We start from the raw sequence: 14,816 nt of genomic DNA on the forward strand, positions 1-14,816 counted from the left end.
GGACATGTGGTTTTGCAAATATAAGCCTGATTATTTGAAATGGTGACAAACTGTCATGGATTTTTGGCCTAGAAATGCATTTCAGACACTATAATACGAACAGCGGAAACATGTACAAACAGAGTGAGTACATCGCTATGTGTCTGAGGTGAGGTGTAGTGTATCTTACGTTACACTAAAATATTACATCAGTGGCGCTATTCTGTATTTTATCAGACTTGTGTCTTCTTGACAACATCATTTACTTCTTATGTGGAACAACAATCTCAATGTATATGTCATTTTTTATCATAAATTGCATGGGTCCATATTTGTGTTATATAATGCAGACTTTACATTTAATGTATGTAGATGACAATCATAATTAAAACATAATATAAGAAGAAGAACATAAACTAAGACTCATATCTGAAATACTCACAAAGAAAAACCCACACATATCACTGACCAGGAACAAGTTTTGAACCCAGGACATATCCATGAGTACCCTGATCCAAGGAGCTCCTGTTTTTAAAGGCATCATTAGCACTTTGTAAGTCATATTACGACTAAATAACACATTTATTGAGATCTTGAATCTTGAGTATTGGAATTGACTACTAGATGCTTCTAACATTTTTTTTTTAAATGATCATTGTTGTACATGTAAATTAAAAAGATTTCAACCCATATTCTTTAAGTGAGATCCAACCCAACAATGCAGTTTTGGTGATATGCTTAAAGTTATTTCTACTTATTGAGTAATTTTGGTTCTGTTTAGTTTGCTACTGCAAGACGTATTCTCATTGTTAATAAAAGGGCAAGTGTCTGTGTGCCCATCAGGTTGCTATGTCTCTGTTATATGCCATTTGGTATGGGTTTCACAAAGGCAGTGCTAATGATCGTGATACACAATCTGTTGGCACGTGAAACACTATGCACTTTATAACTGCAAAAGTTTGTGAAACGTCATCCATTGGAATGACAAATGCAATACATTTTATTGCTGCAAATATTTGTAAAGCACCATCTGTTGGAATGAAAGACACACTGCATTTTATTGCTAGAAATGTTTGTGAAGCACCATTTTTTTGGAATGACAGATGCCATGCATTTTATTATTACATGCATTACAACATGAATTCCAATAGATGGTGCATAGCAAATGTTAATCCTCAGGTCTGCATTGATTACTTAAATTTCAAACCATCTTAAACCGGTGAACACAACTAGTCATTTAATATAATCAATAGGAGGTGATCTTAAAATAATTCTTTTTGTTAAGTTCAGTTCTTCTCATTTTTTTTATTTCTAAAACAATAAAGAGTATTCTATGTTGCTCATGTAACAAAAGGTTGCTAATGCCAATATGAAAAGCTTCCATTCTTTACCATTGCTTCATGTTAAAGTTAAGTGCTGTACTTTTTCTTTTATATAAATTACAACAGTAACTTTTTTTTATTTTTTTGCAGGTGACAAATGTAAGACAATTGAATATGATAAATTAAAATTTAGAATGCTGGACCTACAGAATCAAAAATATGTCAAAGAAGGAGAAGAGGAAGACAGTGAAGAGAAGACATCCTTGAAGAAACTCCTGGTAGATCAGATGTTCAGATATTTTGACTCAGACAACAGCGGGCTGGTAGACAGCAGTGAATTGTCACAGGTGAGAATATCATTTAGTAACCACTAGTTTTGTTCTTATCAACATTATATACATAAAGTGATTGATCAAATCTTTAAATTAGCAAATTGGTCATAATACCGTATATGAAAGTGCTCATTTTGAGAGTCTATTGCCATGCATTATGACATTATGGCCATCACACTCGGTAACAAGTGGAGTTAGAGAAGTTCATTAAGCTGTGAAGGCCATAAATATTTATACTCAGTGGGGTGGTGGGGGTCAACGCAAAGTGGTGAGTAATTGTTTTCAAATTTTTATGTGTACCTAAATCTGTTATATGGGGCAACTTATACAGGAGACCCAGTGTGAGTTTTTTCACAAATACGCTGCTGATTTTTTGAGATGCTGTTGTCAGGGATTCTCTCTCTATTAAATAATCAGAGGATCTTTATGGTTCGAAACTTCCTTTATTTATACCAAGGGAGCCCAACGCAGTTACCTTAAGCAGGTTTCAGACTGAACTGAGACCGTACTGAAATGCACAAGTATTTGTAATTTTTGGACATCCTGTGGTAATTGGGTTCCTATTGGGTGGTAATAAGGGATCCTACTCTGTTGGGCTCTTGAGAGGGGCCCTTACCCTGAAAATTGCTTCAGGAATGCAGTATAATGGCTGAGCCTATGCTCAAAGGTCATGTGAAAGGACAGCTACCTCTCGAGGATTAAGAAGGTATATCAAATTTGAGGATGTGTCTGATTTTTGGATCCACAAAAATGCCATTCTTAATCTTAGCATCAGTTACTCGTGGAAACATCTGTCTCACATATCAAAATTTCCACCTTCTCTGTTTATTGCTTTCACTAAATTTTCCATTAGTGCAAATTTTATATGAAAAGGTGCCAAAACTATCTTTGTGACAAATGGTCGGCCATGGAACAACATGCTTATAGAGCAGCCAGTAATGAGATTCTTTAGCATGGCTGTCTTATTTACAAATGAAACAAAGGACTTGGGGTATCCTAGGTGCATTCCTACTAGCAGTGTCACAACTTTTACATCACCACAAACGTTCATGGTTAAATATATGTATGCTTATTATACAAGAGGAAGTCACAAAAATAGGTGATTGCAATAAAATGATACATGATACAAAAATTGATTTCTGTTATCAACAGGCCATAATCCGTAAGATACACCCTAAAGCAGGGATGTGCAAAGTCATTCCTGGAGGGCCGCAGTGGCTGCAGGCTTTTGTTCCAACCCAATTGTTAATAAGAAGCACTAATTGCTTTAGAAACACTTCTGTTTCATTTTAGTTATCTCCCTCGTTAAGATTTTGAACCCTTATTGCTTATTTAAGTCTTAAACAGCTGCATTCTTGGTTTTTAATTGCTCCTTATTAGCAATAAGATGCAAATGACAAAAGAAACCAGCAGTTATCCATTTTGCTTGTTACCCTTTACGCCTGTGTGTATTTATTATGCACTATTTGGTTTAATTAAATACTTGGAAGGAAAGAGAAGACAAAAAAGTCAAGGACTGAGAATTACCCATCCGTTTTACACTTCAAAATATTTGGATATCTTTAGAATGGAAAAAAAAATCTAGGATTTGAGAATGACTTGACATAGCAGAGTTAAAGCACTAACAAGCCATGAAATGTAATTATTGGCAAGGATTGTTTTCTAATTAAACAACTGGGTTGGAATAAAAACCCGCGGCCACTGCGGCCCTCCAGGAATGACTTTGCACACCCCTGCCCTAAAGTGTTCAGGAAGCAAAATCCTCATTTTCCAGTGTAAAAATCAACATTTCTGAAGACTGAAAATTCATGACAGTTGTGAAACAGTTATACAAGTGGACAATTACAATAATTCTTTTGTCATATAAAGAAATTCATAACTGAATTTTAAGCTGAGACTCTGAGATGAATATAAGAGGAGTCTGACACATTGTCAAAATTGTTTGGAACTCGCAGTTTTTTACTACTATATTAGGTTTTCTTATATCGGTGAAAAACTGAGAAGAGGAATGAGAATTACAAGTTAAGATGTTTAGAGTAGACTATTATTTTTAATTAAAAAAAAGTGCTAATTAAAGCTAGCATTGAATTCGACTGCCAAAAACAGAGAGAAAGCAAAAAGACTTTGAATGCATCTGTTCTTTCTAAGCTTTTGCAACCACCTAAAGGCAAACTTTTTAATGGTTTTTCACAGTATAGAGCAAAATGTTATCATCCAAAATGAGAAGAAATCTTAAGTTATCAAAATGATTATTTATGTTTTATTCGTAGTTAAGTATTGAAAATATCAAATTATGCATGTCGTTTCGGCGTGTCTCATGTTTAAAATATAAAGATAAGAAAACACAGAGAAGTTGAAATGAAGTTTAAAACTTGCAAAATAAGTAGTGTGAAAGAATCAGTCTCAACACATGAAAAAGGTTTGGGGCAGCCACCCGTATATTGTCCCTGGCTGCAACAGGGTAGAGAAACAGGATGAGATGTGTTCTCATTGAGTTCCAAACTGAACTGATGGGGCTAAGAAAAGATGGCGGCTTTATAAGCTGAAAAGCGGAAGTGATGTCATTTGGCTGGGACTGGAAGTGATGTCAGTCTGGCCGCCGGAACCAGAAGTGACGTCAATCTGAACGACGGAAACAGAGGTGACTTCAGTCTGGGCGATGGAACTGGAAGTCACGTCAGTCTGGCCACCGGAAGTCACGTCAATCTGAGCGCCGGACATGATGTTGAATTAGGCAGAACAGAGGTAGGTTTAATGCACCCCGCCACCCCCTGGTCTTGTGGGTAATTACCTCCACTTGGTCCCTCGTAGTCGCGCATGTGTGACAGTAGACATACTAATGCATCACCATAAGAAACATAATGTCTTACTAGTGAGCATTGCTGCAGGACAGCACCAGCGATTTGGGTTTGAAGACGGTATAGGTTACTGTCTGTGTGGGGCTTGCATGTTATTTAATTGCTAATATGGATTTTCCCCAGTACACAATTTTCCTTTCATACCTAAAGGACATGCTGATAGGGTACCCAGTGATGCTATATTAGTGTAATGTGAGTAAATTGATATACAGTGAGTGGGCCTTGCCATGGAGTAGGGTCACAGCATTTCCTAGAAGAAACCAAAAGTTTGTGTGATAAATTCAGGCTCTGGACAATAAGAAGTTTCTTTGGAGGGAGCTCTTGTGGCCACTCTCTGCAGCAAAAATGAGCAATAAACGTGTCAAGTAAGGGAAAACCACAGAGAGAATTACATTTTTACTAAAATATCAATTCTACAAGCTTTCTGAGCCTGTCTGAATGGTCATTGATCCTTCGCCTACATGGCTGGTTGGTTCTCCTATTTACAGACCGCAGGACTACACCTGTTCTGGTAGATGATAAAACTAGTGGAGTTTTTTAAATGCAGACATCAGGGGAAGAGACATAGTCTAAAGTCAAAGACAAGTTCAATTGCTGGGAAATCAAAATGCCCTGACGACAATCTCGAAGCCAAAGTAGAAACAAGAAACAAGAAGATAATTTTTCCAGAAAAATGTCTACTACTACTACTACTGGTCTAAAAAAATTGTTTGCTGTTCTTTGTAGATTTGAGGGTGATGAATACAAACCCGGTAAAAGAATCACTCTAGTTTTTGAGAGTTGAAGGTTATACATATATTTATTTGAAATATAATTATTACTTACAAATAGTAGCTACTTGGTCGTTTTTACTTCTTGTAACCTTCTGAAGGAGTTTTATGGTGTAATGATCAACTGAAGTCTTCTAACACAGACTCACTCCACTCTCCATTTGGGCATTGGCTTTGTGTTGAAACCATTTAAAAAACTAATTTCTTACTTCTGGACAATAAACTGATATCTTTCTACCCTAAATATAAATTACTGGCTATTTTGAAGGAATTAAAAGAGAGGAAAAAAATTTGAGAGCAAAAAAGTTTAGCAAATACTAGATTCTAGGTTGTTCCCTCCTCAACTAACATTAAGAACAAGTAAAACTGCCATTTTTCTAATCAAGATACTTATGCCATAAAACAAACCTAAGCTGTTTTCAAAAGATCAACAAACTTTTTTCATTAAATCTAATATCTCACAGTAATAATAATAATTCTTTACATTTTCTATGAGAAATTGCAGTTTCAGAAATGGATCCAGCAAATCAATATCTATAAAGTACACCAATTTGTCTGCTCTGGAGGATTTTGGCACAGACCAGTATAATTACATGGTAAAGATATTAAGGATTTTATCCGCAAACTCGGCTAACAGGAAGTGTACAGTGGCAGCTTTCTACTGTTCCGCCCCTGACGTCACTCAACTTGAGTGGGCTATAATTCCTTAGTATCACACAAAATGCCAGAGCCCATTATTATTCATAACAAAGCAAAAGTAATGTTAATACATAAATACATTTTTAATCAAAATTAATATTCACTTTGAAATATGCATCAGGCAGCACAAAGGCGCAGTGGTAGCGCTGCTGCCTCGCACTTAGGAGACACGGGTTCGCTTCCCGGGTCCACCCTGCGTGGAGTTTGCATGTTCTCCCCGTGTCTGCGTGGGTTTCCTCCGGGCGCTCCGGTTTCCTCCCACATAAATACATTTTTAATCAAAATTAATATTCACTTTGAAATATGCATCGGGCAGCACGAAGGCGCAGTGGTAGCGCTGCTGCCTCGCAGTTGGCAGACCTGGGGACCTGGGTTCGCTTCCCAGGTCCACCCTGCGTGGAGTTTGCATGTTCTCCCCGTGTCTACGTGGGTTTCCTCCGGGCGCTCCGGTTTCCTCCCACAGTCCAAAGACATGCAGGTTAGGTGGATTGGCGATTCTAAATTGGCCCTAGTGTGTGCTTGGTGTGTGGGTGTGTTTGTGTGTGTCCTGCGGTGGGTTGGCACCCTGCCCGGGATTGGTTCCTGCCTTGTGCCCTGTGTTGGCTGGGATTGGCTCCAGCAGACCCCTGTGTTCGGATTCAGCGGGTTGGAAAATGGATGGATGGCTGAAATATGCATATTTCAAAACTATAAAATAAGAGAAATAGTGTAAAAAAACCATAACAGTAAAGTCAAGAAAAAATAAACAGCAAAACTTTGCAGCAACGCTAAAGCACTCGTCTTCACACTTTTCATCGCTCTCCCACTCCAACTGTCTCTGTTTGTTACTCTCTCCAGACTCCATACCCCCTTATTTGGACGGTTACACCAATCTATTAATAACTTCACAGTCGGTGGACCTCTGGTCATAGGACCCTTTAAATTCCACTTCTGGAGTCAGGCATTTGCACCAGGTACAATGGGCTGCACCCTTGATCCTTCTGTTTCTCTTAAAGTGTGGTCCTCTAAAGCAACTACTTAGATGCCACCTTTGAAAGGCGGACAGTATGGCCCTCTACCAACCATTCTTGGATTGGGTGCTCTCTAGCAGCCAGGAGGTTTTGGCACCTTGTGAATTCCTCCTTGGCCTCAACCTGTTTTAAAGGAGTGGGTCAGGTATTTTTGGAAAGTGCTTGGCCTGAAGTTATCCTGTGTCTTGAGGGGCACTGCACACTGTTGCCAAGGCTGTAATTCTGTCTCATTCAGGAGCCCTTCTGTGGCACACAGCATACACACAGGACATGTGTTTAATGGTTAGGAATGCTAAATCACTGATTCCTGCTTTATGTCAGATGATGCTTGGATAAATTCTTGCTACCCCAACCAAGAAAAGGGTTAATCAGTTTTAGAAATGTTATGTTACTTCTTGTGAACTGAATATTGTACATTACATACATCATGAAAGGCACATTAATCAAGATTGTGACAAAAATATCCATTATTCATTATGATTTTCATCATTATTCTAGGTAATAAAACAAGAAGGACTGGCCAATGATTTTGCTGACTGTACTTTATTTGATCTGCTGAAATACGATGACTATAATGGAGATAAACATCTATCAAAAGAAGAATTCTACAGAGCATTTGGTAAGTGTGTACCCAGAAACTCCAACTTTTGCCAGACTATGCACAGTTGTTAATGTTAACTGCTATGCAAACCGTTTGTGAAAGAGAAATAGAGGCTCTGTGTCTGAATCAGGTGCTAGAATTGATCTGATGGAATAGTAACTTGTAGTGGTTGTTCTATGGGAACTTGTATGAATGTCTGGATTTATTCCTGAGATTACCTTTAGAAATGTTTTGCAGATTGCACAGTATTTTCTTGCAGTTACATCACTCCTGTGTCTGATCACATTCATACATCATGCACTCCAGGGTTCACTTTACACCACACTGAGACCACCATTTCCAAAGGGTCTCGGAGAGTTTTTTTTTGGTCTCCACCAGAGTACGATTGGTGTGTTCACATTTACCTAAACTTATCGGACCATGGGGGAAATTGCTCCAGTGTTTAAAAAAACAGTCCAGCTGGGATAGGTGAGAGCCTTTGGAGTACAGGTGGCTTGTTTCATGGGTGTTTCCTGAAAACTGGAGGAGGCAACTACATGAAAAACTAAAGGTATTTGCTATCGGTTTACAAATACTCTTGTGAAGTATTGGAAATTGTGTGGGGGTCTCTGGGGAAACCACAAATCTCCAGTTATCTTATTTCAAACATAGGCTTTTAGTTTTAGTTTGATCAGCTTCAAGGTTACCACCTAAGACTTGAGGCACTGAACTCAACAACCGCTGTGTATTGTGAATTTCCCCTTGGGGATTAATAAAGTATCTATCTATCTATCTATCTATCTATCTATCTATCTATCTATCTATCTATCTATCTATCTATCTATCTATCTATCTATCTATCTATCTATCTATCTATCTATCTGTCTATCTATCTATCTATCTATCTATCTATCTATCTATCTATCTATAATATAGTGCCTTTCATATCTATCTATCTATCTATCTATCTATCTATCTATCTATCTATCTATCTATCTATCTATCTATCTATCTATCTATAATATAGTGCCTTTCATATCTATCTATCTATCTATCTATCTATCTATCTATCTATCTATCTATCTATCTATCTATCTATCTATCTATCTATCTATCTATCTATAATATAGTGCCTTTCATATCTATCTATCTATCTATCTATCTATCTATCTATCTATCTATCTATCTATCTATCTATCTATCTATCTATCTATCTATCTATCTATCTATCTATCTATATAATATAGTGCCTTTCATATCTATCTATCTATCTATCTATCTATCTATCTATCTATCTATCTATCTATCTATCTATCTATCTATCTATCTATCTATCTATCTATCTATCTATCTATCTATAATATAGTGCCTTTCATATCTATCTATCTATCTATCTATCTATCTATCTATCTATCTATCTATCTATCTATCTATCTATCTATCTATCTATCTATCTATCTATCTATCTATCTATCTATAATATAGTGCCTTTCATATCTATCTATCTATCTATCTATCTATCTATCTATCTATCTATCTATCTATCTATCTATCTATCTATCTATCTATCTATCTATCTATCTATTACCAACTTTAGTGTCGCTTGTTTGTATTTGCCTAATCATCTCTACACTTCTTTTTACAGATCTTATTTATATTTTCCTGGCCATTCTTTTGGGAACTCCCTTTAACTCTTCCATTCTTCTATCCACTACTTGATCATGCCAGTTTCTGCTACTATTCCTACTTTTTAATATACACTGTCTTCAGAAAGTAATCTGACTCCCTCATTTTTTCCACATTTTGCTATGTTGCTGTCCTGCATTAAACTCAATTTATTTTTTTTCCTTCATCAAGCAACACTCTATACCCCAGGATGACAAAGCGAAAACAGGAGTTTAGATATTGTTGAAGATTTACTCAAAATAAAAAAAATGAAATATCACATTAACCCAAGTATTCCACATCCTTTATTGAGGAAGCTTGGGTGTCTTCTTGGGTGTGACAAGACAAGTTTTACACATCGGATTTTGGAGATTTTCTGATATTCTTATCTGCACACCCTATCGAGCTCTGTCGAGTTGGGTGGAGACTGTGGTGGACAGCCATTTTCATGTCTCTCCAGAGATGTTTGATTGAGTTTAAGTCTGGCTTCTGGCTGAGTCACTTAGTGTCGTTGTCCTGTTGGAATGTGATCCTTCAGCCCAGAATGAGGTCCAGAGTGCTCTGTAGAAGGTTTTCATTAAAGGATATTTCTTGAATTTGCTCTGTTAACCTTTCCCCTCAGCTCTGTCTGGTGTCCCAGTCCCTGCCATTGAAAAACAATTCAATAGCATGATGCTGCCACCACTATGCTTCGCCGTTGGAATGTCATTGGCACAAGTGATGAGTGTTAGATTTTGTTCCCAGACATGACACTAATTTTGGATTCATTAAAACTTTCACTGAGGAGAAATTTCTGTGTGGCTATTCTGTCATAAAGCACAGACTGGTGAATGGTGCTGTGATGTTTTTCCCATCTACAGGGTCTCTGGAGCTCAGCCAAATGATTATTAAGTTCTTGATCACTTTTCTTACCATGACCATTCTCTCCTAATTGCTTTGTTTGACTGGGTGGCCAATTTTAGGAAGAGTCATGGTTGTTCCATTCAAGAATTATGGAGGCCACTGTGCTCTTGGGAACCTGCTGCAGTGCTGCAGGAATTTTTAGTAGTCTTCCTCATATTTATTCTTTGACATAATCCTGTCTCTAAGCAATGCAGGCAATCCCCTCATGGCTTGGTTTTAGCTCTGTGTGAGGATGCTGGTCCAGCTACTAACTCCCTCTTCCATTTTTGGGAGCCTCTTGAACCCAACACCGTCAATAGTCGTGACCAGGATGAGCTATGTCATGAGAATACCACACAAAGCAACAGGAGGGTGCAAAAGTACAACTGCTTTTATTAACAAAAAAATAACAAAAAAAACAGTGTTCAAATAAACAATGCAACGATTCAAAAAATAATTCTTAAGTAAATAATCCTTAAAAACGAGGTGAAAAGTGGAGGTTAAAAGCCAATAAATTCAACCAATTAAAACAAGGTTAAAAATCAACAGGCTGGAAGCAGTCCCTTTTTAAAAGCTGGGTGCTTTCTCCATTTAACTGGCAGCTGCCCTGCTTCTCCCATACTGGCCTTGCAACAGGGGAGTTGCCCTATCTGCAGGTGCAGCTGACCTTCCTCTGGTCTGGTTGCCTTCCGTCCTCTGATTATGTGCAGCTCCCTTGCCGGACTGAGACTCAGGTCCCCTGCGACCAGGGCGCTTACACCCTCCCAAGCCTCCTTGTCTTCTGCTGCCTTCTACGGCAAGTCATCAACACTTCTGGTCATTCAAGCTCCTCGAAACTGCTCAGCTGGAGCAACCACTTCCGACTACCCTACACCGAGTGTCGGCCATACACTCCTCCTTCGGGGCTCTTCTCCCAGCTGCCTGCCTTCACCAGCAAACCTGCTGTCTCTTTCTTGTTCGCTCCCACACCAGCTGTTAATGCCTCCTGCCTTCATCTCTCTTTAACCTCCCTCCTTGTTTCTTTCTTTCTGAACTCCCCACTCCGCACTCACGCATCTCCTTTTTATGTGGGGACGTGGCACAAGTGCGGCAATTAGCAGCTCCTGGCTGTGGTATACCGGGTCCGTGGCTTCAAAAGAAAATAGGCCAGGTTTTAATTCCATAAAGCAGTGTCACTCTCCGTGGGCACGATTGCACGGCTGCGGGGAGTTAATGGGAGTAGTTGGAGCGAGTCGCACCTGCACGTGTGGGTGCAATTGTTCGCCATTGCTTCATTGGCTTCCTGCAGTGTGTGATTAAGGCGCTGTGCCCACGGAGGTGTGTGTGTGTGTGTGTGTGTGTGTGTGTGTGTGTGTGTGTGTGTGTGTATACAGGCCGGCACAAAGGAAAGGGGGGATGGATCAAGACATCGGGATGGATAGAGGAAAAAGAGGTTAAAGGACGTGTAAAGGCAGGTTTGGAAAGAGGATCTGGCCACCTGACGGTTTTGAAGCAGAACGAGCTGGGGCCCCGTGAAGGAGCGTTTGGTTGTGGCACTCCAGGGGCTAGTCCACCCCACTGAATGTTCGGGTGAGTGGGGTGAGCAAGGCAGGTGTCCTCCCGAGGGATCTGAGGAGCGACTACATGAGCGCGAAGGAAGAAGGGAGGAGAGCTGACCTCGGGCGCTCTGGCCGTGATGTCCTTAAGGCAGCCAAGATGGAGGTCGGAAGGAGCTTGTTGCTGTTGGGTCTCCGCCGGCTATGCGAGTTATGGGTGAGCTGGGGAGAATGAGAGAAGGAGGTGTGCTAAGATCGTGAAGAGAGAGACTGCATTTTTAACCTCTGATTTTAAAGGGTTTATTTATTGTTTTTATCCCCACTTTGCACGGTTTTTATGGATTATTTATTGAAACTGTGATGCACTGCACTTTTTGTTTGGACACTGTTTTGATTTTTGTATAATAAAAGCACTTTGGCACTTTTTGCCCTGAATCCCCTGGCTTCATTAGAGAATTGTCCTCATTTGTCAGCTCATCTCAGTGACAGTACCGACGGTGTCGGGTTCGAGAATTCCCAGAAGTCGGATGGGAGCCTGGAGCGAACCCGCATCGTCACACTGGCATCAATTACAGACACAGGTGATTCTGCACCCGTACACGTAAGTACAGAAATTCCCACGCCACATCACACCAGGGAACCACTCCCTCCATGCTACCACACCCGCTCCTTAAGCTGCGATTTAAAAAAATCAGCCGCAGACCTCACTTTACCACGCTCTGATACATATTGTCAACTCCGGACCTTTCTGTAGACAGGTGTGTGCCTTTTCTAATCATACTTTATCAACTGAATTGACTACAGATGGACTAGTTGGAGAATCATCTCAACAATGATCAACAGAAATAGACACAACTGAGCCAAATTTCAAGTTTCATAGAAAAGGGTCTGAGTCAATACACAAATCCCTCAATATGTGGTACCACTGACTATAACTCCGACTCTTCAATTCCTCTATTTTTAATTAGACTTGTATATTTATTATGTTGATTGAAAGCATACAACATCCGTATATATATATATATATATATATATATATATATATATATATATATATATATATATATATATATATATATATATATATATATATATATATATATATATATATATATATATATATATATATATATACATAATATGGCAGGTGGCCGGGGTCTATGCCTGGTTGGGACGCCCCTGCACACTATATCCATGGCTAGCAGCCCTGGACAGTGCAATACCTCCCCCTGGACGCTAGACGGCCGCCCCCCTGGGTTGTAATGATGCCTCGGTTTCCCACAGGGCTCCATGGGAATTGGAGTTGAGTGCAGCCCTGTTGGGTCCCGCAGGCACTGCCAGGGGGTGCTGTGTTTGGGATTCCTGAGCCCGTGTGGGCAGCATATCCATCACACCCGGAAGTGCAGCTGGGAACTCAGTGATCAAGCACCTGGCGCACTTCTGGGTGAACTATAAAAGGAGCCAGCGACCACCACTCAGCGGCCAGAGTCGGATGGAGGAGGACAAAGCTTGCTGAGGTGGAGTGGTGGTGGAAGAGAGAAGAAGAAGAGTGCTTGGTGTACTGTACTGTGTTGGGGACTGTGTTGTGGCTGGAGGGATTACGGGGAAGACGTGCCCTCCAGCTGAAGAAAAATAAATAGTTTGTTTTATTTTACCCATGCCTCCATGTCAATCTGTGTCGGGTCAGGTGCTATATATCCATCCATCCATCTTCCAACCCGCTGAATCCAAACACAGGGTCGCGGGGGTCTGCTGGAGCCAATCCCAGCCAACAGGTGCTATATAGCGTCTTCTAATATATATATATATATATATATATATATATATATATATATATAATCCAATGTCTGTCTGTCTTTTCACGAGAGATCTACTTAACAGATTTAGAGCAGGTTTTCTTCTATAATTTGCTTGAACATTATGGTTGATTTTGCGACTTCTCTCATCAGGCTAAGAATCATAGTTCACTTGCAGGAGTGATATATTCACGCTGAATCCGAGACAGAGGCTGCGGGCCGAGCAGAGGGAAAAGTGTGACATAAGGAGTAGGAGAGTCGAGCAGGGCCCTCCTCACTTTCCTGTTTCACCATGACGCAGGCGAAGCCATGGGGAATGGCTAGTATAAGATACAAGGCACTTCATCACTGCTGCTGTGAATCATCGGGCTACTCTTTAGTGCTCGAAACTGTTAAAGTCCAGGTTTAAAGGCTGTAGCACTGTTGTCATGGCTTATACATAAGGTGAAACTGACAAAATTTAAACATTTTTAATCAAAAGTCTAGAAGGAAAAAATAGTTTAATCAAATTAGTATATGTGAAATTTACATTTAGTCAATGCCACAGTCGGTAGATTTTTACCAACTCCAACTCCACAGCCTTGCGTGTCAGTGTGATATTTAAGTTTTTTTGTTTGTAGTAAATCTGCAAGAATGCTTTGTCATTCTGGAACATAGAATGCTGCTTGATGTGGGAAAAATGCAACAGAGCAAAATGCGAAAAGAGTGAAGGGATGTGGATTTCTTTCTGAATCCACTGTACCCATAATATTTTATGGACTGCTTAACTGGTTCAGAGACAAGCACAAAACTGGAGGTCATCTTTAGACTTTGAAGCAGCAAACAAGCACAGTGACATAAAAGGTCTTAATGGTTATGTTTGTCACCTGTTCGCACATTTTCGGAGTGCCAGTGTCAAACTTTGTCACAATGTATTGCTATTTCTTTACTTTTACCTTTTGTGTTCTTTATCCTCATAATTTTAAAAAAGACTCCCAACAAATCCATCTAGTTGTATTATTACCTTCTTAACTCCTGAAATAAGCCCTTGGATCTGCCCATATATTCCATAGAAAGAAGGTAAATAGCACAAAATGCTACATTTCTTCAAAAGATGTGGTATGTCTTCTTTATGTTTCAGATTTCTTCGGTTTTTACTTCATTGCTAGTGCTCCGAGCTGACAATAATTGTCTTTTCAATTTATGCCTCAGCCACAAATGATGACAATATTATATGTAAATGTGGCTCATGAACCTGACACATATTTCCATTGTTTTGGTGTCACATTAATGAATCATTTTCACAATGGTATTCCATTTCAGAATCACACAAAGGCAATGTTAAAGAAAAGGGTACTTTTAATAAAAGTCTGTAAAATACAAGGACATTGAAGAAGCAAAGGAAGACA

General features: G+C 39.4%; 1 protein-coding gene across 2 annotated transcripts in view; it reads left to right on the plus strand.

The window, feature by feature from the left end:
- The window catches only part of fstl5 (follistatin-like 5), a 1,175,110-nt gene that overhangs the window by 693,374 nt on the left and 466,920 nt on the right, over positions 1-14,816 (plus strand). For both annotated transcript variants that reach the window (XM_028802632.2, XM_028802633.2), the window contains exons 5-6: positions 1,452-1,648; positions 7,469-7,589. In XM_028802632.2, coding sequence (XP_028658465.2) covers positions 1,452-1,648; positions 7,469-7,589 — 318 coding nt within the window. The remainder of the gene's footprint in view (positions 1-1,451; positions 1,649-7,468; positions 7,590-14,816) is intronic.

Source organism: Erpetoichthys calabaricus, chromosome 5 (assembly GCF_900747795.2).
Source record: "Erpetoichthys calabaricus chromosome 5, fErpCal1.3, whole genome shotgun sequence".
Lineage (NCBI taxonomy): Eukaryota > Metazoa > Chordata > Cladistia > Polypteriformes > Polypteridae > Erpetoichthys > Erpetoichthys calabaricus.